Below are 25,247 nucleotides of genomic sequence, written 5' to 3'. Positions count from 1 at the left end.
CGTGTGGTCAGAAAGATTTAGGGTAAAGATCAGCAAACAACCCATAAGGAAGTGTGAGGCACCAGTAAAGTCTGACCTAGAAAAAGAAGTGATTTGGTAATGTGAACTGTGAACACCTTGATAGATTGGGCCGTCTGATGAAAAAGCAACTAAGCTCCACTTTGGACGTGTACTTTCAGCACAATAAGGAAAATTGAAGTTTTTTAGACTCAGAGTTTGATTCTATATACTAACTGCAAACAATAAAACTGCCCAGAAATGGAACACAGTCTGTCACATTAATAAGAACAATCTCACAAACGTGTTTCAACAAAAGTAGAAAGACCATCCATTGAGGATAAGTGGAACGGTTCCTTCACTGAATTGAGATGGCAGATGACCACAGAGGCCCCTTCCAGATTCTCTGCATATGTTCAGCATATTAATAAAACCACAGTCAAAAAAAAAAAAAATCTTACCCTTAATCGTGTAGTGGAGATCTCAGCTTTTAAGATATCAGGGTCATATTTAGTACTGGATGAAGAGCCTGAGAATACTTTCAAAGGGAGAAGAGAGGGGGAAAAAAAAAAAGTAACTTGTACAAGTTGCGTAACTAGCTGTCAACTTAGAAATTACAAACGCTAAAAACGACAGGATTTACATGCTTCTCGGATACTTACTTAACTTTACAACTCCTTTATTGTCATTCATCAGACACCTAGATATAAAAAGTCATCTTCAAACCTTCATCATTTTTTTCAATAAAAAGGAACGTTATCAAGACCCCAGTGCCTCAGTTTCCTGTGGATTTTATATCTATGGATAAAATCTTAGAGGAGCTTATTGCAGATACAGCTTAACTGCGCTTTGTGTTACCCAGAAACTTGTCACTTAAGTGGGACGTCTGAGCCCATCACGGCCGCTTGCTTTACAAAAGCCCAGCCTCTGAGATGAGAGAGAGATCGGTCAACTCAGGTGGTCAACAGAAACTTCGTCTGTGCTAATAACCGCTCCAGTTTCAGTTTAGTCCCACTAAAAACAACGTACAAGAGCAGCACAAGGGCCAGATTATTTGCCCTGATCTGAAAAGGTAAACGTCAATCCCTCAGCGAGGAGACCTTTATCTGAAACGGGGCTGAGGGGCTCCTCCTGCCCAAGAAGGGACAGGACCCAGAGCGCCGTCCCACAGACACCCAGTGGCCTCCCGTCACCTGCAGGTCGGTGCCCACTTCTCAGGTCTGAACAGCCACGCTGTACTTACAGCTGGTGCGAGAGCTGGACTTCTCCTTGTAGGCATCATTCAAGCGGACGTATTCGTCCAGGGCCAGGGCCAGCCTCTGCTCCTTCACGTGGTACAGCTCCCGCTGCGTCCGCAGGGCGTCCTGCGCCACCGACAGGTAGTCCTTGAGCATCTTCTCCTGCTCCCCCCGCCATTGTTTCCGCGGATCTTCGATCTGTGTAGTTTCTGGAAATAAATCAGGTGGGTTATTTTTCAGAATTTAAAAAAGAGGTAGCTGGGACTTCCCTGGTGCTCTCTGTGCTCTAAGTAGTGGCTAAGACTTTGCGTGCTCAATACAGAGGACCTAGCTTCAGTCCCTGGTCAGGAAAATAGACTCCACATGCTGCAACTGAGAGGCACAGCCAAAAAAAAAAAAAGAGTAGCCGTCTTTAATTTTTATCTCCTTCAAGTAGTTAGTATTATGAAGTGACGTCTCCAGAAACGTGACAGAGTTTTTGCTTTATTTTACCCAGTCCATCGCCACTCTGACCTCTTTCTGTCCTCGTCATCAATTTATTCACACTGCAAATATATCATATACAATGTCAAAGGAAGCACAGTGACATGGTTATGCCTGGGTCAGCCCTTCCCAGAACCCTCTGGCCCCTCAACACCTTCAGAATAGAAGCCACGCTACTTGTGGCCCTGTGTAATCTGAAGCTAACATACTCCCTACGCTTCCGTGCACTTAACACAGGACTCTTACCAGGCTGCCCTTTGCATCTACATCCCTCAAGGTCTGGGATGCAGACCCGCACCGGTCCATGAGCTCTGTTATGTGTCTGTGACAATACGTACAGGCGTCGAGAGTAAGCATTTTGAAACCTTACAGCAATTTCATACAGTTACTGTGTGCCTGTTGACTCTAATAATACTGGGGCTTGCATTTTAAATTTTTTCAACTTTTCTAATTCATGGTGATTGTTCTTTTATGAAAATACCAATCAGTCCACAGTGGATCAGAAATTTTAAAACAAGCAAAAAGACCAAACCCCGGTGTCCCGCTTCAGGAGAATAGCCCACGGGACTGTCCTGGGTCCTGCACTTCTGCACACGGGCATCACCTGGAGGGCTCTAAAAGAAATCCCGGACCAATCGGAGTGTCTGTGGGTGGAACCCAGGCAATGGCAGGTTTATAAGCTCCTCCAGCGATTCCCGGGAGCAGCTGCAGCTGAGAGCCTCTGCTCTGCGACAGCTCACCCACTGCATCCTGCGTGGAATTATGAAATTATTTGAAATATCTCATCTTAAACTTGCTGAAACCTGCCTCCTGCACCCCTCCCAGAGGAAACCACAATAAAAGCCCAAGTCGTAGACAGAGGTCAGCCAGTAAGAGCCCAAACATCTCTATTTCTAACATTCCTTATAACTCAAGGTCTATGGCCATGTAAATGTCCAATATTTACATTCAATTCCAGTATTTTGAAAAGTATGAATGCAAACTGTCTGAAAGTAGAGAGAATTCATCCTCTAACACACAGAAATGTATGGTCTTCACTCTGGATGACCCAGGATTATCCTTACCTCTTAGTGTGCAAGCCTCTGAGGGTATTCAGCACTTAGACCAAGTGACAAGCTTCAAACAGAGAGCACATGGATGAAGACGGGGTGTCTCTGGAGGCTGGGTTACAGGGTCTGCAACCACCATCTTGCTCTCTCTGCCTGACTCTTCCTGGCTTTTTCAATCTAATGAAGCCAACTTCCAAATTAAAAGCCGTCCTATGGACACAGCGGGCTCTTCTGGTGGCTCAGATGGTAAAGAATCTCCCTACAGTGCAGGAGACCTGGGTTTGATCCCTGGGTTGCAAAGATCCCCTGGAGAAAGGATTGGTAACTCACTCTAGTATTCTTGCCTGGAGAATCCCATGGACAGAGGAGTTTGGAGGGCTAGAGTCCACGGGGTTGCAAAGAGTTGAACATGACTGACCAGCTAACACTTCCACTTTCACACTATGGACATAGCAGGCTTTCCACCTGGCGCTAGTGGTAGAGAACCCGCCTGCCACTGCAGGAGATACAAGAGACGTGGGTTCAATCCCTGGGTTGGGAAGATGTTCTGGAGAAGGAAATGGCAACCCACTCTGGTATTCTTGCCTAGAAAAATTCCATGGACAGAGGAGCTTGGCAGGCTACAGTCCACGGGGTCGCCAAGAGTTGGACATGACCGCATGACTGAGCATGCGTGTGCGCACGCACACACACACACATACACACACACACACACACACACACGCAAGGAATGAGGAGGGGGCCATCAGCTGGCAGCTGACAAGAAACTGAATTGTTCTGACAGCCACACACGTGAGCGCAGAAGCATAGTCCCTCCGGTCATGCAGCCCGGCTCACACCTTGAGGTCAGCTGGAGAGAGCCCTGGAGCCAGAGGACCGACCCCGCCCAGCCTTGCTTGGATTCATTGCCCACAGAAACGATGAGATAAACGGACTTTAAGTCACAAGTTTGGGGGTAACTTGTTGCAGTGAGGTAAATAACTAGGAAACTAACCAAATAAAGAGTTGACATAAATTGAACGTGTAAATGAAAAACCTGAAATGCTTGTAAGTTATAAAAGCTGTAGTAAGATATGTATTCCCAGTTCTCTCTCAATATCTTTCGAGGTTTTACCGAATCGTATCTCCCTATATATTGGCGAATGGGCATACTTTTCAATAAAATGCTTGTCAACAGCTAAATTACCACAAAGCACTGAAAGTAACACTGATGCACACTTAAGTGACTAAAGTACAATGGTAATAACCATAATAATAAACTGTCAGCATTTGTTTTGGATAGACTAGCTGAAATACTCCAGTCAACTGGTTTAAATAGCGATGCTACTAGCTTCGGCAGGCACCACTGACATTTCTGATATACCGTCCCATTCAAATAGGAACTACAAACGTGGGTTCCCAGAGGCACTTTGAAGAAGGCTTCATAAAGTAGGACTGGGCTTTATCTCCATCACTTATGTTTGCTGAATAGATCAGTGAAGAATATTTATTAAATGTAAATACTCAAAAAAAGTATATTACACAAACGTGTTTTTTTTTTTTTTAAGACCTGGTGGCCTTAGGAGATCACTGTATTATAATGCAATATAATTTGCATGTTGTCTACTATATAAGAGAAGTAATATATCACATACTGTTAAGACATCACGCGCCTCAAGGGAATTCACATTTCATCAGTTTTACAGATGGGGAAATTTATAGATAGCAAACACACTGTGAGCTACAAGAACTTATCAGGGAAGATAACATTAAACTCTTCAAAGGAATATTACTTCTGTCTCTAACGCACATTTCTACTCTCTCTGCTGTGCTCAGGAAGAATGAATCAAGTGAATATGAGCGACTCTCCTTTTCTCCCATTTTAGAAATTCTCTGCTACGTTTACCTGTTATGGTGTGTTATTTCTATGGACAGTTGAGCATCTACGGCATGACTAGAGAAAACAAGATGCTTGGGCGTGATCCCTCCTGCCAAAGAGATTGCAAGACTCAGGACAGGCCATGACACAGGAATTAGAGCCATAAGGCGACAGCAAGCATTCTGTACGGTAGAAAATGGTGAGCGCCCGAAGAGAGCAAGGGTGAGTGCCACGGAGCCCAGAGACGGGGGGCCTCTTCCAGCTGAAAACGTCAGGTCCCGTGGAATCGGCAGTGATTAAGCAGGGCTTTGAAAGGTCTGAGACAAGAGGCCCTTCGAGCACCAACCCCTGTCTGGCGCTCCAGCCGTTCTCCCAGCCTCGTTCACACCAGCCTCTGATCACTGACTTTCTCTTCCTTCTTTCATTAAGTCCTGCTTCCTGTGGCCTCTTCAGACCTCTGGCTTTACTTATGGGGCTTCCTTCTGCAGCCAGTTTCTCCTTCCAGCCCCCAAACTGTACCCCATCCCCTCATTCCCCAGCCCTGGTTAACTCACTCATCCTTTGGGCATCAGCTTAAAGCACCTTCTCTCGGGAGCTGCAGGCACGCCGCTCAGAATGGCCGTGCTGCTTTACTTGGTCTCCTTTGATCTACTGGCGATGGTGGGACTAGAATCTAAGGCTCTGCTCTCTCACTTCTTCCCCAAGACCTCAAGAGGGACGAGCTGTGGTTTCTTGACTGTCACGTTGAGAAATACAAAACTCATTCTGTAAGCAACAGTGTGTGGCAGGAAGGTTCTGAGTAAGGGCATGAAAGGATCTTAGTTATATTTTAGGAAGATCACCTGAGAGAAGTGTGAGGTTCTCTTATCAAAAGAGTTGATATGATACGCAGAAAATTTTTTGGATGAAAGATTATATATTAAGTTTAAAAAAAGCAGTTTATAAAACTATGTGATATAGTTCCACTTGATGTAAAAAATATATTGAAAATGGTGTGTGTGTGTGTGTGTGTGAACATGAAAAGGTCTGGACAGACACACTGAAAGGTTTAGAGTATCTGGTTATTTCTGAGTTTTCTTCCTTTTCTTTTAACCTATAGTTTATACTTCTCTCCTCAGCACATGTATTGCTTCTATGAAAAATATTTTTAAAATTTTTAAATATTTTTTTAAAGGGAACGGCACAAAGTATCAAGGGTCTGAGAAGGCTACGGGAGCAAGTCTGAAAACACAGAGGGAAAAATTATGTATCTTGATTGAGAAGCAGCTGCAAAGGAATATATATTTGCCAAAATTCACTGAAATAACATGCTTAAAATTTGTGCATTTTTATATGTAAATGGACCTTAATTACTAAAAGACAAAAGAGTTAAGGTGCAACTCTGACTCTATCAAAAAGTGATTTACTTCTGATTGCAGTGATACTATCAAAACCTTACAGATAGTACTTCATAATTACCTTCTATAAATGGCAACCCATTCCAGTATTCTTGCCTGGAAAATCCCATGGACTGAGGATCCTGGTAGGCTATAGTCCGCTGGGTCGCAAAGAGTTGGACACGACTGAGCAATTTAACTAACTAACTAACTAACGAATAGTTAGTTACAAACACCCCCATCAGTATCTATACAGAACCCTGACTCCACACGCATAGCCACCGAAAGGTGAATTCTATTGCAGACACTTAGGGCCTAAAGTAACAACATTGTCAACATCAAAACTTTTACTTCTAATAATTTAATAGTGTGACATAGAAATAGTATTGAACAGCCAAACACTCTCTAATTTTTTCCTGAAAAAAAAGAGAAAGAAAGAAAATAATGCTGAAACCAAACAATATCAAGACATAACATACGTGCAGACCAGCTGCTAAGAGAAGAACATGCAACTTCCTCCCGAAACCACTTCACAGGAATGTCTTTAAGATTAATGAGATAACGGATCAGAGCCTTTTTAGTGGGAAGACTACTTGCTGTGGGTAACTGGGGCACTTCGGGGCACAGTAAATCCTGCAGGCCACTGGGATCCTATTACCGTACCAAAGAAAAATGGGAGACCTAAAACTTTATATTCTGATCATCAAGTTTTTAAACATTTAGAACATTTCTCAAGCATAATTTAGAACCGAAATGCACTTTAATTTCTTTAAAATCCATCAGAGAGGTTTTTAATCTGCGCGTCACACCGCAAAGCTCTGCACTGGTCTCACATGGAAGAATTTATCGCCATGCGAGGCACCCAGAGGTGGGGAAGTAAAGCTGTCACTGTGGACAGCCACTGTCCACAAGAAGCTCACAATTGAGGGAGAAAAAACCTGCAAACAGATAACGCGCGGGCAGTACAATGAGTGAGTAGCTGGTGCTGTGGGCATACCTGCATGGGGCGCGCCACTCGGCATGGGGGAGGGACTTGCAAGGGGAGGGTCTGGTGCCCTTCCAGACAGACAGACAGACAGACAGACTCCTCTCTTCCTCTCTGCCCTCAGAAGCCCAACAAAACTTCCAAAATGGACATTTCTGTTAAAGTGAGGGTTTGAAATACAGAAATGCCTTCTGCAGAGTGTTTGCTCTCCTGTATGACTCTAGGTTTGGGGGGATTACTTGTCTGACATGCTTGTCTGTACTGAAAAGGAAAAACTCACTGTTTATGTGATCGATGTAGTAGACACCAATCTGAGGGTCGAACCCGGCTTCCCATCCCCACGGCAGTTCATCGCCAACACAGTCAGCAAACGACAGGGGCTTGGTCAACCTGGAACAGACCAGAACAAAGGCACAGGTGACTCTTCCATCCAACCGCACGTGTCGAAGCCCAGCACCACCCGCGTGCTAAGCGTCCAGGCTGCATTTCTGTTTTGTTCTTTACTGTTTCTGCTACTGTGTTTGAAATCTTTAAAGAAAAAGAAAAACACAGGACTAAAATGTAGAGATGAATATAGCAAAAGTATACACCAAAAAAGTAGCAAGTCATGATACCTTCTGAAAGTTTACAGCTTAAGACTGGGAGATAAATCTGTACAGTAAATGAATAAGGTCATCCAGGAAGAACTCCAAGCTGAGGGTTAGGACGGCTGGGATACAGAGTGAGCTCTGAAGCTAACTAGCCTTCCTACTGAACAGAAAAGGGCTTCCCAGGTGGCTCAGCATAAAGAATCTGCCTGTCAATGCAGGAGCCGCAGGAGGAGTGGGTTTGATCCCTGTGTTGGGAAGATCCCCTGGAGGAGGGCGTGGCAACCCACTCCAATATTCCTGCCTGGAGAATCCCATGGACAGAGGAGCCTGGCGGGCTACAGTCCACGGGGTTGCAAAGAGCTGGAGCATGCACACGTGCTCAAGACAAGATATACACCTGGTTACACCAACTACAGATTTGGCTGCTCTTCGAAAAATTAACTCGACTGCAAGGTCCATGAAGAGCTCTCCTTGAGAGGAGGGACAAATAGATCTTATTTTCACACTTGGACTAAATAGTCCCTCAACAAAATGTTTAATGGAACCAAACACAAAGTATTAATATTTATATATCGACGTGACCTCACCTTTTGAGATGCCTTATACTTTTTCTTTAAGCCTTAAAAGTAATGGGGAAACTAGTTATCTAAGCAGGTACAGGTTTTGGGCTTTATCATGGGTTGATTTGCTCTCTCACTTGCTTCATTTTCGCTTCTCAGATTTTCCTTGGTTGTTAGAGCAGCTGCAGGCAGGCCAGCGCCAAAGACTGGTGACCACCCTGCTGTAGGGTGGCCAACTTCAGGTGACATCTCTGCTCACTTAACACTAGGGCCCCATCAGCGCAGTTCCAAATATGAAGTCACCTGGACTCTGTGATCCACGCTGGTGGGTATCAGTGATTTCACAGCACAACTGAAATACAGGTCATTTCTAGACTTGCATCATTCATCAGAGTAATGAGCTGTGTCGTGTTTCAGAACTCTGGGAGGAAAACATGAAAAGGAAGGAAATCCTTTCTTCCCAGGTGTGGCCTGCGACAGCCCTCCTCCGAGGACGTAGTACACTGAGGATCAAAAGAAAGACGCGTCTCCTTTTCTCTCAACCTTCCCTGGGCATGAAATCTACTTCTGGACGTGGCTACAGGGGTCCCAGCCTTCCCAAGCAGTCCAGCCCAGACAAGAGTCATGAAGAATGCCCTCCCAGGACCGACCTCGGGGCCAAGTCACTTCATTTCCATCAAGGGAATGATTTCTAATTCCTGACTTAGCTTTTTTCCTCTTTAGTCTCCCAACTAAACCAATCCTTTTCCAGTAGTCATGTATGGATGTGAGAGTTGGACTACAAAGAAAGCTGAGCACTGAAGAATTGATGCTTTTGAACTGTGGCGTTGGAGAAGACTCTTGAGAGTCCCTTGGACTGCAAGGAGATCCAACCAGTACATTCTAAAGGAGATCAGCCCTGAATATTCATTGGAAGGACTGATGATGAAGCTGAAACTCCAATCCTTTGGCCACCTGATGCAAAGAGCTGACTCACTGGCAAAGACCCTGGTGCTGGGAAAGATTGAAAGGCAGGAGGAGAAGGGGGTGACAGAGGATGAGATGGTTGGATGGTATCACCAACTATATGGATGTGAGTTTGAGCAAGCTCTGGGAGTTGGAGATGGACAGGGAAGCCTGGCGTGCTGCAGTCCATGGGGTTGCAAAGAGTCGGACATGACTGAGTGACTGAACTGAACTGAAAGCAATCATTTTAAGAAAATGATTTTGAGCAGAGAGCTGTTTATTCCCCAGGTCTTTTCTAGAGCTCTTCTAGATATGGCCAGTACATTGATGAGCAGCGAGGCCAGCATCACAGGCCCAAGCTTGCTGTTAACATCAAGCGAAAGCAGGTGACTGGCCTGGCCAGTGTTGTAAACATCAGGGGTCAGCACAGCCACGTCACAGGGCATTTGCATTGTACGAAACTGACTTGAGGAAAGCTTCTTTTAAAACCCCCATTTCAACACAGGAGGCTTTTCTTCAGTTGTTTTGAGGACTACTGTGGACACTGTATCTACTTGGGTGGCAAGGGCTGCTAAGAACTGTCAGATGCCTTTTCCATTTATCTCCAGGACTTGCGGCTCACTGAGATCAGCCCTGGGATTTCTTTGGAAGGAATGATGCTAAAGCTGAAACTCCAGTACTTTGGCCACCTCATGCGAAGAGCTGACTCATTGGAAAAGACTCTGATGCTGGGAGGGATTGAGGGCAGGAGGAGAAGGGGACGACAGAGGATGAGATGGCTGGATGGCATCACTGACTCAATGGACGTGAGTCTGAGTGAACTTCGGGAGTTGGTGATGGACAGGGAGGACTGGTGTGCTGCGATTCGTGGGGTCGCAAAGAGTTGGACACGACTGAGCGACTGAACTGAACTGAAATGAACTGAGGATCCTTTTATGATCATCTTGTGTATCACTGCAGGGAAATTGCCACAAACGGAGGAGCCTGGTAGGACTACAGTTCATGGGATCGCAAAGAGTCGACCTTCACGACTCTTGCGCGTGCAAGTCGCCCGACTGAGCAGCTTCACACCTTGTTTATCATTACCCTCACATTTTTTTTTTTAAATTTACAGAAAAGGTTGAATTACATTAAAGAAAAAATAACCTATAGGGTGGGGCTGTCTTACTGGACAGCCTTCCCTACCTCAGTTTCTTTCTCTTCATTTTAAGTGGTGGTCACAACCCCTATCATCTTGCAGTGTGACTACTGGCTACAATGAATGGAAGGATGAGAACGGATTAACTCAAGAGTGTCCAGGACATGGTTAGGCAGTCCATAGATGTTGGCAACTATGAACCCAAGCAAGACACGTGACTTCTCTCAGTCTCCAGGGAATGGAACCAGGCAGCACCGTGTACAGCAGTGTTTCTCAGAGTCCAGTCCACATGATCAGCAGCTTCTACATCTCAGAACCGGTTAGAACCAAATCCTTGGGCCCTGGAGTACAGTATATATTATGCCTACAGGATCAGAAACTCTAGGGCCCAGCAGTGTTTGTTTAATCAAGTGTTCCAAGTAATTTGAAAGAATTTGGCTCAGAAGTTAAGAACTTGAAGTTTGGCCTCAAAGGGACCTGGATTCAAGTCCTTGTTCTGCCATCTTACAACGCCGGGCAGGTTATCAACCTTCAAAGCCTCTGTTTTCCAATCTATTATTTTTTTAAAAAGGTAGGGACGGAGTCGGGGGGAGATCATGAAGTTTAAACACGAACCAACTGGTGTGATGCCTGACAAGTGGAAAGCTTCCACATGCAGTAGACGAGCGAAACGAATCTCAGCCGTGTTAAGCAAGGCATCTAACATGGCAACTGGCCACACTCACTCTGCAAACCTGGCGTCAATTTGAACTTAATCTGAGTCCAAAATCTGGCTCTTAGAATTGTGCTCAAATCCCACCTTATATCATGAAAAATGTGCAGGAAAATTGGGTTTTCTTTTGAAAAAGGGACTAGATTCTATGTGTATCAAACGCTCCCCACCCCATGGGACGCAGCCGTCTTCATACTCTGTCGGTGGGACTGAGCTTCCATCACCTGATTGGACAGAGCCCCTTGCACATCCTTCTGCTGGAGGATCCTCGCTCCCTAACCTCCTCTATCCTGGCTGTCTAAAGGGCACAGGCATCCCAAAGAAATAAAGGATAAGGAGACATGGAAACGGTATGTTTGAATGACAAAAGAGAGACATTATGCAAGTTTTATCCGGGCACCAAGTATGATGCGAATATACCTGCTCCTTCGACAACCAGAAGTCATGAAAGTTTCAGAACATGCACTATGATTACAAGTTATAGTAACTTGGCTACACTTGGAAATAATCCGGCTTTTCCTATTATTGCTTAAAGCAGATAATAAGCACTTTTTTAACTGTCACTGTCCTAACACTGGCATTACTTCTACACGTATAAATGTAACTGTGAACTCACTTAAAAATTCAGACATTTCCCTTCCTGGAACTTTAACATAAATGGTTCCTTGCAGTTATGCTGCAAAAATCAATTTAACACTGTATTTTCTGTATTTAGAAAAACAGATACACGATATTGATAAGAGTAAAACCATTAAATACACATTAATAAATTTCAAACTTTTAATTCTTTTGCAAATTAGGAAACAGAAATAGAGTAACATTCTCAGGTACCAAACAAACAAAAGCACTCAGATACGCTGCTATCCTGATAAAGAAAACACATTACTATGATACGCTAAGAAGTAACAAGAAACAGAAACAACAGACATATTCCAAAATTAGAAACAACGGGACTCAGGAGAAATGTTTCTAAATTTCTTCCTCTTGTTTTGCACAAGGAATCTCTGAAAGAGTCAATCTTCCTTTGATGTCGAGGAAGTAAAAAATGGATGGAGTTTGTTGGTTCTCCCACAAAGGAGCAACAGCAGGCAGAAAGCCTGAAATTACCAAGCGTCTTTATGCTAAATTCCAGAGATTACTCTTTGCTTAAAAAACAGTCTTCCTTTGCACCGTGACTAATGTGAAGAAAATGGCAATTTACTGCAGTACTTTGCCACAGTTTACATACAAAACTTGAACTCTGCGTGGTATTTCCTCTCCTTGTGGGCATTATATCATTCTTTCATACAAGCCATCACTGAGTGTTTATTGTCAGGCCACCGAGTCAGGGTCCTATGACAGGAGACGTCACACACAGATGACTGTACTCCTCCCGCTTATATGATGGCGAATAGTGTTGTGTGTGCAAGCGCACAACCAGACACACTCACTCAGTGCTAACTGCAACCGAGTTTGTGCTAACTAACGTTAGGTGAAACGGCACGTGACAGAACCGTTTTCAGGTTGACGAAACCCTTGCCACGGTTCCAGCCTCCCAAATGTACAGTTGAGCATGAATGTTAAAGGTCTGAAGAGTTATTTTTGCTTCACAGCATCTGTTGCTGCCGACGTTTAACTCAAGGCGGAGTCGCACCGTCAACTGCGATCGCTACAGAATCGGTCCACACAAACCTGCTTGAATTGCTCTGAGAATAGGGGTAGGGTTAAAGATGAGGTTCACAACGTGAATTTTACAGGGAAGGTAAAAAATTACAGAACTCTCTCTACTCCTCAAAGAATTTTAATTTACAATGATGCTCATCAGTCCCCAGAAAGCAACTTGTGTTTCCATCACTCTTCTTAGCGGGGAAACTACCACCACCAAGGAAAGAAAGGGAGTGGGGAGACACAGGGCTGAGTGAACAGCGGCAGGGAGAAGAAACCGACTTTTAAGAGTACAGACCTGTTCAGAGGAGGGTAGGGCAGTTAGTTAGTTCTGCATCTTTGGGAAAAATAGCTGAAATTCTTCTCAGCAGGTCCTGCTGGATAGAAGCAGGCTGGCAGACAGGCAGGACCACAGATTGGGGAGGGCACGGCTGCCCTGGGGCTTGAAGGGCTCATCCGAGGTTACCAGCCGTAAGGGGCGTCACAGGGGCGTCTAGCCGGGCTCACTTCTTCAGCCTGAGTCCACGTCCTCTCTGATCCACTGGCTCCCATTCCGGTCTCCTCTGCTAGACTCTGGTCTTCCTACAGCTGAGACCCACCGTGGCCGATTTTATTCGTGGTGCCACAGAGAGCCAGGTTCATCCTTCTTCCATGTGACGGGCTTTCAGATATTTAAACACAGCAGTCTTGTTTCTGAGTCTGTTCGCCTACAGCCTGGGATGCCCCATCCCCTCACCAGCTCACCTCTCTCCCTCCACTGAAAAGCCCGCCAGTCTCTGTCCATAAACCCCTCTGCTTCTCTCTGCGCTGCAACGACACTCCGTCAGTAATCATCCAGCGTTAACTGGATAACTGTCTCACACAGTTAATTTCTTCTCCCGCAGCCGACAAGTAAACAGGACACAACGGATGGCATCACCGACTCAACAGACATGAGTCTGAGCAAAACTCCGGAAGAGAGTGAAGGACAGGGAGGCCCGGTGTGTCCATGGGTCGCAAAGAGTTGGACACGACTGAGTGACTGAAAAGCAAGCAACAGTAAGAACAGTCCCCTCTTAACCCTTCAAAAAGCCTTCCCTCAGGTGTTCTGGCTTTTTTTTTTTTTTTTTTAATTTTTTGGTCACACCCCAGGCAATCTGGAGCTGTATTTTCCAGACCAGGGATTGATCCTGTGCCCTCTGCATTGGAAGGCAAGTCTTAATCACTGGACATTTACTTCCTAACTTCAGTCTAACTCTGGCATAGAGATTTCAAATCTGGAGGATGGCAGGAGGCCCGATTAGCACATCCATTACAGCACCAAACGGGATCCTCTCATTCCTTCAGAAATAGGAAGGAGAGGCAACATTTGTGAATAATTCACCTTCGAAAGCACACATGGCTTGTGTGCCCCCAAAGTGCTGCTGCTTTGGGGACGCAAACACAGTACCTACAAAAATGTCAATACTTCCAATATTCTATGTTAAAAAAAAAGTCAATTTTTACAGAGTAAATTATCCTAATAAACATTTTCTGAGTGCTTCCATGTACTACACACGCTTTAAATATCTATGTATGAGTTAAATCCCCATAAAATCCTGCCAAGTAGAGGCAAGTATTATCTCCATTTGAATACCCTGTGCAGGAAAAACAAAACAAAAATCAAAGGAGCTGGGACTGTGCCGCACACGCCCCTCCAGTCCAAGTTTGTGGTTTCCAGCCATTAAGTCTCTTGTGCAGGATACAGCCATTGGTACTGCCAATTCTGGGCATGGATTTAACTGCTGATACGCTACTTGGATTGACTGGCCACCAATTTCTGGAAGAAGCTGCAAGAAAGAATTTCCTTAAAAAAGTTCTGGAGGGCTACTTCCTTGGTGATCCAGCGGTTAAGACTCCATGCTTCCAATGCCGAGGGCCTAGGTTCAAACCCTGGTCAGGGAACTAAGATTCCACGTGACTTGTAGTGTGGACCCTCCCAGAAAAGAAATTCTGGCAGGAGGAGGTGGAAGGGGCCCTGGACTTTAAGACGACCCCACTGAGAATGGGTCCATCGCTGCCTCTGCCTGAGCACACCTGTGTCCAGCAGCAGCGGCTGTGAGTGCCCATGGGGGACTCCACACCAGAACCTTTGGCAGGAGGGGCTCCAAACAAGTGAGAAATAAAGCCCAGCCGCAGATGAATGAAAGATACACTCCAAGGACATGCAGCTCTTAAATTCTTTGGAGATTTGATCAAAGATCAAAAGCAGACTGGATAGCAATTTCTAGGTAAAACTATATGATGCGTGCATGTTTAAGAATTAGCAGGAGACTATAATACAATTCAATTTAACTGTTTGTATTGCCTGCCTACTAAAGCTAAAAGAGTTGATGCTAACAAAGCCAAAATTGTGAATTCTCTTTCCCTCAGGGGCTCTTTAATACTGGGACTGACCTGAAATTTTGAGTTAGAGCAGAGGTTCTCAAACCTAAGCGTACATTCCACTCATCTGAAAAGATGATTAAAACAGATTGCTGGGGCCACCTCAGGGTCTGGGACTCAGCAGATCAGGGGTGGGGCCTGGTCTACTGATACCAGGATTTGTAAGTTTGTTTTTTTTTTTTTTTTTTTGAGAATTTTTAAAATTTTCATACAGTTCAGTCAGTGTTCATGATTCAGTTCAGCTCCTTCACTGCCAAATCTGGGGGCAGGGACTGCTTCAGCTTCTCTGCCTGCTCTTTGTGATGACCAAGGAGTAAAGGGATCTGCTGCATCGAACTTTAAACTTCACATTTTTCTTATTTCTCTTGTCCTTCCCCTTGGCTGTGAGCAGGAAGTCCTTGATGTCCCCAGTTGTGTAAGACACGGCCACAAGGTGCAAAGAGCCTGGCTGGAACATCCATGGAAGGATCTGTGTCTGTGATGAGTTCCCCAGCGATGCTCAAGCCGTTGTTCCCTGGATCACACTTCTGAGAACCATTGTTTAAAGGCACATTATACAGCCCCAATCCACCCAGGTGATAGAGAAAATGAAAACAAACTCAACTTAAAAATGAAACTGAAGGGAATTCCCTTGTAGTCCAGTGGTTAAGACTCTGTACATTCACTACCAAAGGTAAGGGTTCAATTCCTGGTTGGGGAGCTAAGATCCTGCAAGACCTGCAGCATGGGGTGGGGGGCGGGGTGGGGAAACCTGGAAGCAAAAGCCTATGCTTCAGAAATCTCTATAATGACGATGACATATTTAGCAAAATTAGTAGCTTGCTAATTCTCAAATTTGGGCCACTTTGTTTAATTTTAAGTAAACTTTTTCCCTCAAAGAACACCTGAATAATTTTAAAATAAGTTCTTCAGAAACACGGTTTTCTCTTTATCTCATCTTCTCACTTATATACGAAATACACAGTAACAAGTATTCAACATTATTAGTCATCAGGGAAATGGAAATCAAAACCACAATGAGGTACCCACTAGGATGGCTATAATTTAAAAAACAGAAATACCAAGTGTTGATGAAGATGTAGAGAAATGGGACATTGTTGATGGGAAGCTAAGACAGTACAGCCTCCATAGAAAACAGTTCGGTAGTTCCTCAATGAGTTAAACACTGAATTACTGCATAACCCTGCAATTCCACTCTGAGGTGAATAACCAAAGGAACTGAAAACAGGTACCCAAACAATTACATGTACCTGCAGGTTCATAGCGCCACCGAAAGCCAATAGGTGCAAAGAACTCAAACGCCCATCAGTGGATGAAAGGATAAGCAAAGTGTGGTATATATGTGCAATGGAATACTATTCAGCTATAAAAAGGAACGAAGTATCAATACCTGGAAATACTAAATATGCTACAATGTGGATAAACCTCCAAACATTATGGTAAGTGAAAGAAGCCAAACACAAAGGTCACATATCATAATTCTATGTATATAAAACATCCAGTATAGATAAATGCATGCAAATACAGAGAAGATCAGTGCTTGCCACGGGCCACAGAGAGGAGCAATAGACAAGTGCCCATCGGTGGTAGAGTGATGGAAATGTTTTGGGACTAGAGAGAGGTGGGGGTTGGACACCATTGCGAACACATATACGCCATTGAATTGTTCACCTTAAAGGGACTGATTCTGTGCTTTGTGAATTTCACCTCAATAAATTGCTTCATAAAATTAGTAACAAGTTTTAAGAATGCCAAGACTCCAAGTGATTATTTGGAGTAAGTAAAATAATAAAAACATGGGAAAATACTCAACTTCACTAATAATAAAAATAAATGCCAAATAAAACAATAATGAGGCTTGATTTTTAAGACTCTCAGGATATCAAGTTTTTGTTTTGTTTTGCTTTGTCCCAAGGATGAAATTCAGTTCTGGTGGAGGATATGGGATCAGTTCCTTTCATTTATTGCTGGTCTTTCTGTAACTTGATACATCCTTTTAACAAATAGTTTGGCAGTATTAAAAAACCATTACACTGTTGATCCCATGTAACCTAGGAGTGCAATTCTTACACAGTGTTCCCCGAACCCTGTCCCACCTGATCACCCCCAGGAAGACTCAGGAGCCACCTTAAGCATCTTACTAGGTTCCTGTCTTTCCCATCAGCCTATGGGCTTCTCAAGGCCAGGGCCCCTTCAGCCTTCTCTGCACCTCTAGCCCGATGCTTTCCTCACACAGTCGGCATAGCATCTGTGTTGGCTGACTGAGTGGGTGCAGGTTAGAAAGGAAGACAAAAATGGAAACAAGGACACCATGGAAGAATGTCATTTTTAAAAATGTTCTGTTTACACAGATGTAACAGTAAATTGCATTAACTGAAATAATAATAGGAAGGTTGATATTAAGATGATGGGACAGGATAGGAGGAAAACATCTTTAAAACCTGAATCAAAATACCTGGTCTCATAATTTATTTCAGTTGACTATCATTACATTATGTATCAGAAATGAATAGCTAAACAGAAAACAGATTCTTAGTTACAAAGAGGGCAAAGAATTTATTTCAGGTGTTTAAAAAATTCAGCAAGTTCTTTTTTTTTTTAAAGTATTTTACCAGGAGAAAACACAGAGGTCAGCAAACACTTTAACCTGCACCTCTTTTCTCTGCTAAGTGCCAAGAAATGTTTGCTTGCTGGATTATTTGGTTTTGGAAAATAGTTTGAGAATTTAAGTGGATATGTTGGCAAAGAAGGTAGGAATGTTTAGAAGAGGAAGAGGGCTTAAGAGATTACTGTCCAAACAAACGAAAACCCACCACCAAGGTCTTGTTCTCCTACCTAGAGTTTAAACAACACACAATCGTTACAGATTGCATCACAGATGACAGCTGTTCAAGGACCAGGATGGGAAGAAGCTTGACATTCACTCTGGAGAACATACCCATCACAACAACAAAGAGATGACACACGGCTCACTCACCCTCTGTGTGGACAGAACCTTGTTAGATTCAACCTCATTCTTACAGAAGTCGACCAAATGAACCTGAGTTACTTTTATCAAAACTTAAGGAACTAGGCTTCCCAGGTGGCTCAGCGGTAAAGAACCGCCTACCAATGCAGGAGACACAGGTTCAGTCCCTGGTCTGGAAAGATCCCCTGGAGAAGGAAATGGCAACCCGCTCTAGTCTTCTTGCCTGGAAAATCCCATGGACAGAGGAGCCTGGTGGGTTACAGTCCATGGGGTGTCAACGAGTTGGACACAACTTAGTGAATAAAACAACTACAAAGTAAGCGAAGGTTCATTTAACCATATACCACCGTTCCTTGACAAGATAACTGGAAGGGGGACAGAATCTAAAAGACCACTAAGGTTCATAATCTTTCTATATGCTTATTTGCTTCTTCTGTGAATTGTCCTTTTAAAAATTATGTTGTTTATCCTTAATGATTTGTGACAATTTTTAATATATTTTGATATTAATCCTTTGTTAAGCTGTAAATATTTTTCCAAGGATATTACTTACCCATAAACTTTGTTTATGATGAGTAAAAGACTGATTATTTAAAAGTGTTAGGCTAATTGGATAGCCAGTTAGGGGATAAAAGCTAGATCCTCTCTCTTCCTTACAACAAAATTAATTTCAGATAAATCCAAAGAACTATACGTGATACATGAAAATAACTGAAGTATGAAACCCGCTGGAAGAAAAGATAAGCAAGAATTCTTTAGGACTTCTGGATTCCACCCCTTAACCTAGTGTTTCAAGCTGTAGCCTCTTAACTCTTGCCATTGAAAATAAGTTCAATGAAAATAAAATTGTAATATAAAATTTTATCAGACTGCTGGCAGCAGCTTTGAGCTAATGGCTTGCTCTCTTTGTTAAACAAGCAACTAAGTATTAGAACAACAAATGGATTCAAAATTGGGAAAGGAGTATGTTAAGACTATAAATTGTCACCCTGCTTATTTAAGTTATATACAGTGTACATCATGCAAAATGCCAGGTTGGATGAAGCACAAGCTGGAATCAAGATTGCCAGGAGAAATATCAATAACCTCAGATATGCAGATGACACCACCCTTATGGCAGAAAGTGAAGAGGAACTAAAGAGCCTCTTGATGAAGGTCAAAGAGGAGACTGGAAAAGCTGACTTAAAACTCAACATTAAAAAAGCGAAAATCATGGCATCTGGTCCCATCACTTAATGGCAAATACATGGGGAAACAATGACAGACTTTTTTGTGGGCTCCAAAATCAGTGTGGATGGTGACAGCAGCTATGAAATTAAAAGACACTAGCCTGGAAGAAAAGCCATGATAAACCTACACAGTGTATTAAAAACCAGAGACACTACTTTGCTGACAAAGGTCCATCTAGTCAAAGCTATGGTTTTTCCAGTAGTCATGTATGGATGTGAGAGTTGGACCATAAAGAAGGCTGAGCGCTGAAGAACTGATGTGGTGTTAGAGAAGACTCTTGAGAGTCTTGGACTGCAAAGAGATCAAACCAGTCAATCCTAAAGGAAATCAATCCTAAATATCCATCGGAAGGACTGATGCTGAAGCTCTGATACTTTGGCCATCTGCTGCGAAGAGCCGACTCATTAGAAAAGACTCTGATGCTGGGAAAGACAAAAGGCAGGAGAAGAAGGGGACGACAGAGGATGAGACAATTGATGGCATCACCGACTCAATGGACAAGAGTTCAAGCAAACTCTGGAAGATGGTGGGGGACAGGGAAGTCTGGTGTGCTGCAGTCCATGGGGTTGCAGGAATTGGACACGACTGAGTGACTGAATAACACCAGCAAGTGTTAGAAAGGTGCTAAAGATATAATATTAGCACCATTAGATCTCCTTGATCTAATAAGAAGACTTGAAAAGTAGGGGAAAAAAAAAGGCTAAAAATGACTGACTGTGATTTTCCTACTCCACTATACCTACCTGGGGAATACAGTCTTAGGCTGAATAGAAGACCTCAGCAAGGAATGCAGACCTGGGGCAAATTTTAATTTAGGAAGGCCGACCTGAGAGTGATGGACTGGGTGCATAAAAGTAGCGGGTCTCAAAGTGTGGTCCCTGAACCAGGAGCGTCAGCACCACCTGGAACCTGGGTGGAAATTCAAGGTATTAAGTTCCTCCCCCCAAACTACTAAATCGGAAATGGGGAGGGCACGGTCATGCTTTCCACAGGATCCTCAGGGATCCTCACGCCTGTGAGTGCTGCAGAGAGGCTGAAACGGAACCCAGTCCTCCCTCCCACCTGCGGAGAGGAGGTGATCACAGTGACAAGGAGGAAGGCGACCGAGGTAGGGGTGACGCGGAGGGCCGGGAAACGAAATAACAGGATTCGAGGCTCCTGGGGCTGGCAGCCCTGCTGGATATTTGAAAGCGGAAAAGCTGGGTAATGAAACATTGGGAGTGTTACTCAAACAGTGCGCTCAACAGACGTGAGAGCAGGAACCGAGAAAGCCCACAAGGCTACGATTTGCAGTTTCAAAGGAGTGTGTTGATACCAGCACAGGTAAGCAAAATGATAATCAATTAATGTAAAAATATGTCGTGTGCCAGCTGCCAGAGGGACAAGGCAGGTGAGATGCGGGGTGAAATTTCCAGGCGGAGATCAGATAATGGGTGAGACTGATGAGCCAGGCAAGGCCTTGGGATGGGCCCACGTTTAGGGAATAAAAGGAGGTCACGGTAAGGATGCCCAGGAAACCAACTTCAACTGGAAGAGGAAAAACAACCACAAGACACGTCAGTCTTTAGCCTTTTTATTCCTGCCAATAGGAAGTAACAATAAAACTACCGACAAAGAGACATTTCGTTCATGCGTCCGTCGGGTCTTCCGATGTTTACCGACAGCCTCTCTCAAGCTCTGGGACACACGAGACACGAAGTCTGGCTCTGGTCCCACCACTGCTTCTGCAGACCATGAGCGCCTGTCCCCTAGGTGCGAGCTGCATAGAAATCGCCTTGCCGGTGGTGGCTAAACGTTTGCTCAGGAGACAAATACACTTGGACTCTGCCTCTCCGTGGTGTCATGGCTGAACACCAGTGTCTTTGTGACCGTGCACAGAGCTGAGGGGAACACAGAGGCATCCTTGTAACGACAACACGGGGCTAGGCTCCTGGAACCAAAGTGCCCATTTCTCTTTTATGTGCGGAGGCTCAATGTTTGTTACCAGGGGATGTAACCTCCAGAGTCCGGAAAAACCAGCCAGCGCAGAGACCCTGTGGACGTGGTCTCTCTCCTTTCCACTGAGTCCACGGTAACTACCCCCCTTCGTGCCCCTGGTCACTCTGACCACAGGTAGCAGCTACGGGTCATGCTGGAATTGAATAATCCCAAGCCCAGAGCTTTTTTTTTTTTCCCATAGCATTACTGTAGTTTAATTTACATACCAGAAAATTTGCCCACTGTAAGTGTACAAATCAGAAATTTTTAGTAAATTTATAGAGTTAAAACAATCCCACAATCTAAGTAGAGCAATTCTGACCACCCCAAAAGATGACCCCTGCTCCAGCTGCTGTGCTTAGTCGCGTCTCTTTGCGACCCCATGGACTGTAGCCCGCCAAGCTCCTCTGTCCATGGGATTTCCCAGGCAAGAATACTGGAGTGGGTTGCCGTTTCCTCCTCCAGGGGATCTTCCTGACCCAAGAGGCCGAACCCCCAGATCTCCTGCACTGGCAGGGGGATCCTTTACCACTGCACCGCCGGGAACTCCGTCTCCCCCGCCCCCGGCTACCACTAATTTACTTTCTGTCTCTACAGGTTGACTTTTCCTGGACTTTCATACAAATGGAAATCTGTGCTTTCTTGTGCCTGCCTCCGTTTAGCATGTTTTAGTGGTACATCCACGTAGTCTAAAGATTGATTTATCTTTCTTCCCGCCTGCCTACGACCTGTCCTGTCTGCCGCAGGAATCTTTGGGGCCCGGAACGACGACGACATCCAACACGTGCTCAACGACTGTCCTCTCGGCCTGCCTCCTCTGCTGAGGACTGCATCTGCGCTGATGACGTCATGCCCGACTCCCCATTCCCCCAGTCACGCTCTAAAACCCTCTCAGGGTATAGGCTTTTGCATTAAAAAGTGCCTCATTCTGGTTCTGAGTACAACCAAAAGAATCACAGATTTCTTTTTTCTTTTTTTAAAGCTACAGGAATGGAATTCTGAGAATCAAGTATCAGAAAACGAAGAAATGTTCGTAAGCAGCCCAAGGAAAGGCGCTAACATGCTACAAATCAATTCCATCCCCAGCATTTGGTCTGCTGGCTAAACACATGATTGGCTTTTTATAACTTATAGGATGGCTTTCTGTGGCGGCCTTTCCTTGTGCCCTCCAGCCTCTGCTTTCCTCTGGCAGGGCACCAGGTCCCCGGAGCACTAGGAATTAGACGTGTGGCATGCCAGGAATGTCTGATAACTACACTAACTTCGGAGCTCACCCATTAGTCATAAACAGAAATGCCCTTTGAGCTCAGACTCAAATTCAGCTCGAAGCAAACAAAAGTCATGAGGCTGAGCGCTGGCCAAGCGCACAGGCTGCTGTCGGGTGGGCTGAGAAGGTTCTAAATGCAGTTCTTCATCGCAGCAAAGACTGCTTCATTATCCAAAATGTTAACACACCCAAGGTGCGGAGCATCGCTTGGTTAGGTTTTCGATTAGTGACACCTGAGTGAGAAACACCAACCATTCAAATTATAAAGTTTGCCCTATTCCTGTATACTTTTACTAGCATCTCCTTAACAGGGGCTCATTTTTAGTTATTAATCGAGTTCTATAGGTGGTGGTTGGAGAAGGCAATGGCACCCCACTCCAGTACTCTTGTCTGGAAAATCCCATGGACAGAAGGGCCTGCAAGGCTGAAGTTCATGGGGTCGCTAGGAGTCGGACACGACTGAACGACTTCACTTTCACTCTTCACTTTCACGCATTGGAGAAGGAAATGGCAACCCACTCCAGTGTTCTCGCCTGGAGAATCCCAGGGACAGGGGAGCCTGGTGGGCTGCCGTCTCTGGGGTCGCACAGAGTCGGACACGACTGAAGCGACTTAGCAGCAGCAGCAGCAGCATAGGTGTTGGTACTGCTCAAGATTAACTTAAAGAAAAAATACAAGAAAACGTTGAGGAGGGACTTCCCTGGCAGTCCAGGGGTGAAGACTCTGTGCTTCCACTGCAGGGGAACACAAGTTCAATCCCTGGTCAGGGAGCTAAGATCCTGCAAACTTCCAGGTGGGGCCCAAAAAAAAAAAAAGAGAGATAGAGAGAGGGAGAGAAATAACCAACTATAGCATGTTTATCTCAATTGGATCCCAATTTTTAATTTAAAAAAAAGGATAAAAGAATTATTGGGTAATTTAAATATACTAGATGTTATACTAGATGCTGGATGACAGGTGTTAGATGATATGACAGGATTTTTAAAAATTTCCCATAGTTGTAATAGTCGGTATTATGGTTTATAAGGATACTTCTTCCTTGGAAGATGCATGCTGAACTAGTTAATAGTTAAGGGTCATGATATCTGTAACTTACTTTCCAATGTTATAGCCAAAAAAACAAACAAACAAACAAAAAAAAACCAACATAAACACAATACACACACATATCTAAACAGAGAGGGAGGAGAGAATAAAGGAAATGTGATAAATTGTCAGATTTACAAATTTTTCATAATAAAACATTAAGGAAAAAAATCCCTCATTAAGGAAATTTCAATAAACACAACAGATTCAATACATTCCATCTAGAAAACTGCAGGAAAGGGATTTTAAAAAATCAAGCACAGAAGGACATAGGGTAGGGCTGGTGGAAAGTCGTGTGGTAACTGAGGTAGCAGAGCGGGGAAACAGGAAGCCTAAGTCAGCAAGGGAGAGCCAGGCAGCTGATTGATTCATGCTGCAAACCCCTGAAAGGTCTGGAATTCTGGCTTCAAGGACCTCGGAGAGTTGGGTGTGGCTGTGGAGGGCTGGCCGGAAGTCTGTTAAGAAGTAGCCAGCCCATCAGCCTGCCTTTGCCCAACCTCGGTGAAACTGAAGGTTTCCTCTCTAGAGAGACTCAGCCAAGGAGATTTTGCACTTCCCGGCAGCTGGTATAGGCGCCCCATCATTACTCAGCTCTCAGAACCCCTGGTAGAGGGGCTTACATTTACCAAGTTGTATCATGCAGGTGAGGCCAGGTAATGAGTTCTATAAAAAAAAATAATACCAAGGTCTCAGCGGACTCTGATTTCCTACTCAAGCCAAGTTCAAAGTGGTTCTGGATGACTCCCCCGGGCAGCTGGCCTCCACAGTACAGCTCAGGGTTCCCGGATATACCTCGGGTGACTGGCACCTCCATTACAATGCTAGATAGATGGACAAATCTCAATCAGTCTTGTGGGTGGGGGTTACATGTACATCCACACTCTTCACATCCCATGGCCAAAACACATCTCTTGGAGGCAGGGAAATTAATCCCCTCATGTGCCTGGAAGGAGTGGAAGAACCAGAATGATTGGTATTAGCTATTCTAAGGCAAAAGTTCAGGGCACTGGGCCTCTTAAATAAAAGCAGAATCTAACACAAATACACTAAAACAATGAAACATGCAATTTAACGCACTGGAGAAATTTTGAACTTCATTCAGAGAAACTGAAGGAAATTTAACCAATTACCATTTTTGGAGAGATATAACAGATTGTCTAAAAATAAACATTTGGAGTAAGAAATTTAAGACCTTTGGAAATGAACAATATGATAGAAGAAGTGATCCTATCTATTGAAGTGTTAGAAGATTAAGAAAATTTCCCAGAAAGTAAGACAAATAGAAAGAATGGTAGAAAAATTAGAGGACCAGTCTTGATGGGCCGGGGTAGGGAGAACGTGAGGTCTACTATTTGAGTAGCAGAAGTTTCAGAAAGAGAGCGAGCAAAGTACACATGAAAAGAGATGATATTATCAAAGATGCAATAGAAGAAAATTTCTCTGAACAACCAGTTTCTTGATTATAAACAGCCCGCCCAGAAGAACTGTTTTTTTTTTTTTTTAAAGAAAAGACCCAACTCAAAGCACAATACGTGGAATTTTAGAACACAGATGCAATTGAGAAGAGTCTAAAAACTTTCAAGAACTAGGTCACACACAAAAAAATAAATAAGTAAAAATCAAGAATCAGAAAGGCTAGGGCTTCCTAGGTGGTGCTAGTGGTAAAGAACCTGACTGCCAAAGCAGGAGAAAGGCTATACACTAACAACAAATTTCTGACAAAGAAATAAAGAAATTAATC

The 25,247-nt window shown here is 44.2% G+C and overlaps 1 protein-coding gene across 1 annotated transcript in view; it reads right to left on the bottom strand.

Annotated features, from left to right (window-relative positions):
- WWC2 (WW and C2 domain containing 2) overlaps positions 1-25,247 on the bottom strand; it is a 148,914-nt gene that overhangs the window by 62,884 nt on the left and 60,783 nt on the right. Inside the window, exons 2-4 of the mRNA XM_069573191.1 lie at positions 7,267-7,376; positions 1,241-1,444; positions 459-535 (exon numbers count right to left, since the gene is read on the bottom strand). Of these exons, the coding sequence (XP_069429292.1) occupies positions 459-535; positions 1,241-1,444; positions 7,267-7,376 (391 nt within the window). The remainder of the gene's footprint in view (positions 1-458; positions 536-1,240; positions 1,445-7,266; positions 7,377-25,247) is intronic.

The sequence above is a fragment of the Ovis canadensis genome, chromosome 26, assembly GCF_042477335.2.
Source record: "Ovis canadensis isolate MfBH-ARS-UI-01 breed Bighorn chromosome 26, ARS-UI_OviCan_v2, whole genome shotgun sequence".
NCBI lineage: Eukaryota > Metazoa > Chordata > Mammalia > Artiodactyla > Bovidae > Ovis > Ovis canadensis.
The sequence above is the reverse complement of the archived record's forward strand: the minus strand, read 5'-3'. Positions and strand labels throughout refer to the sequence as shown.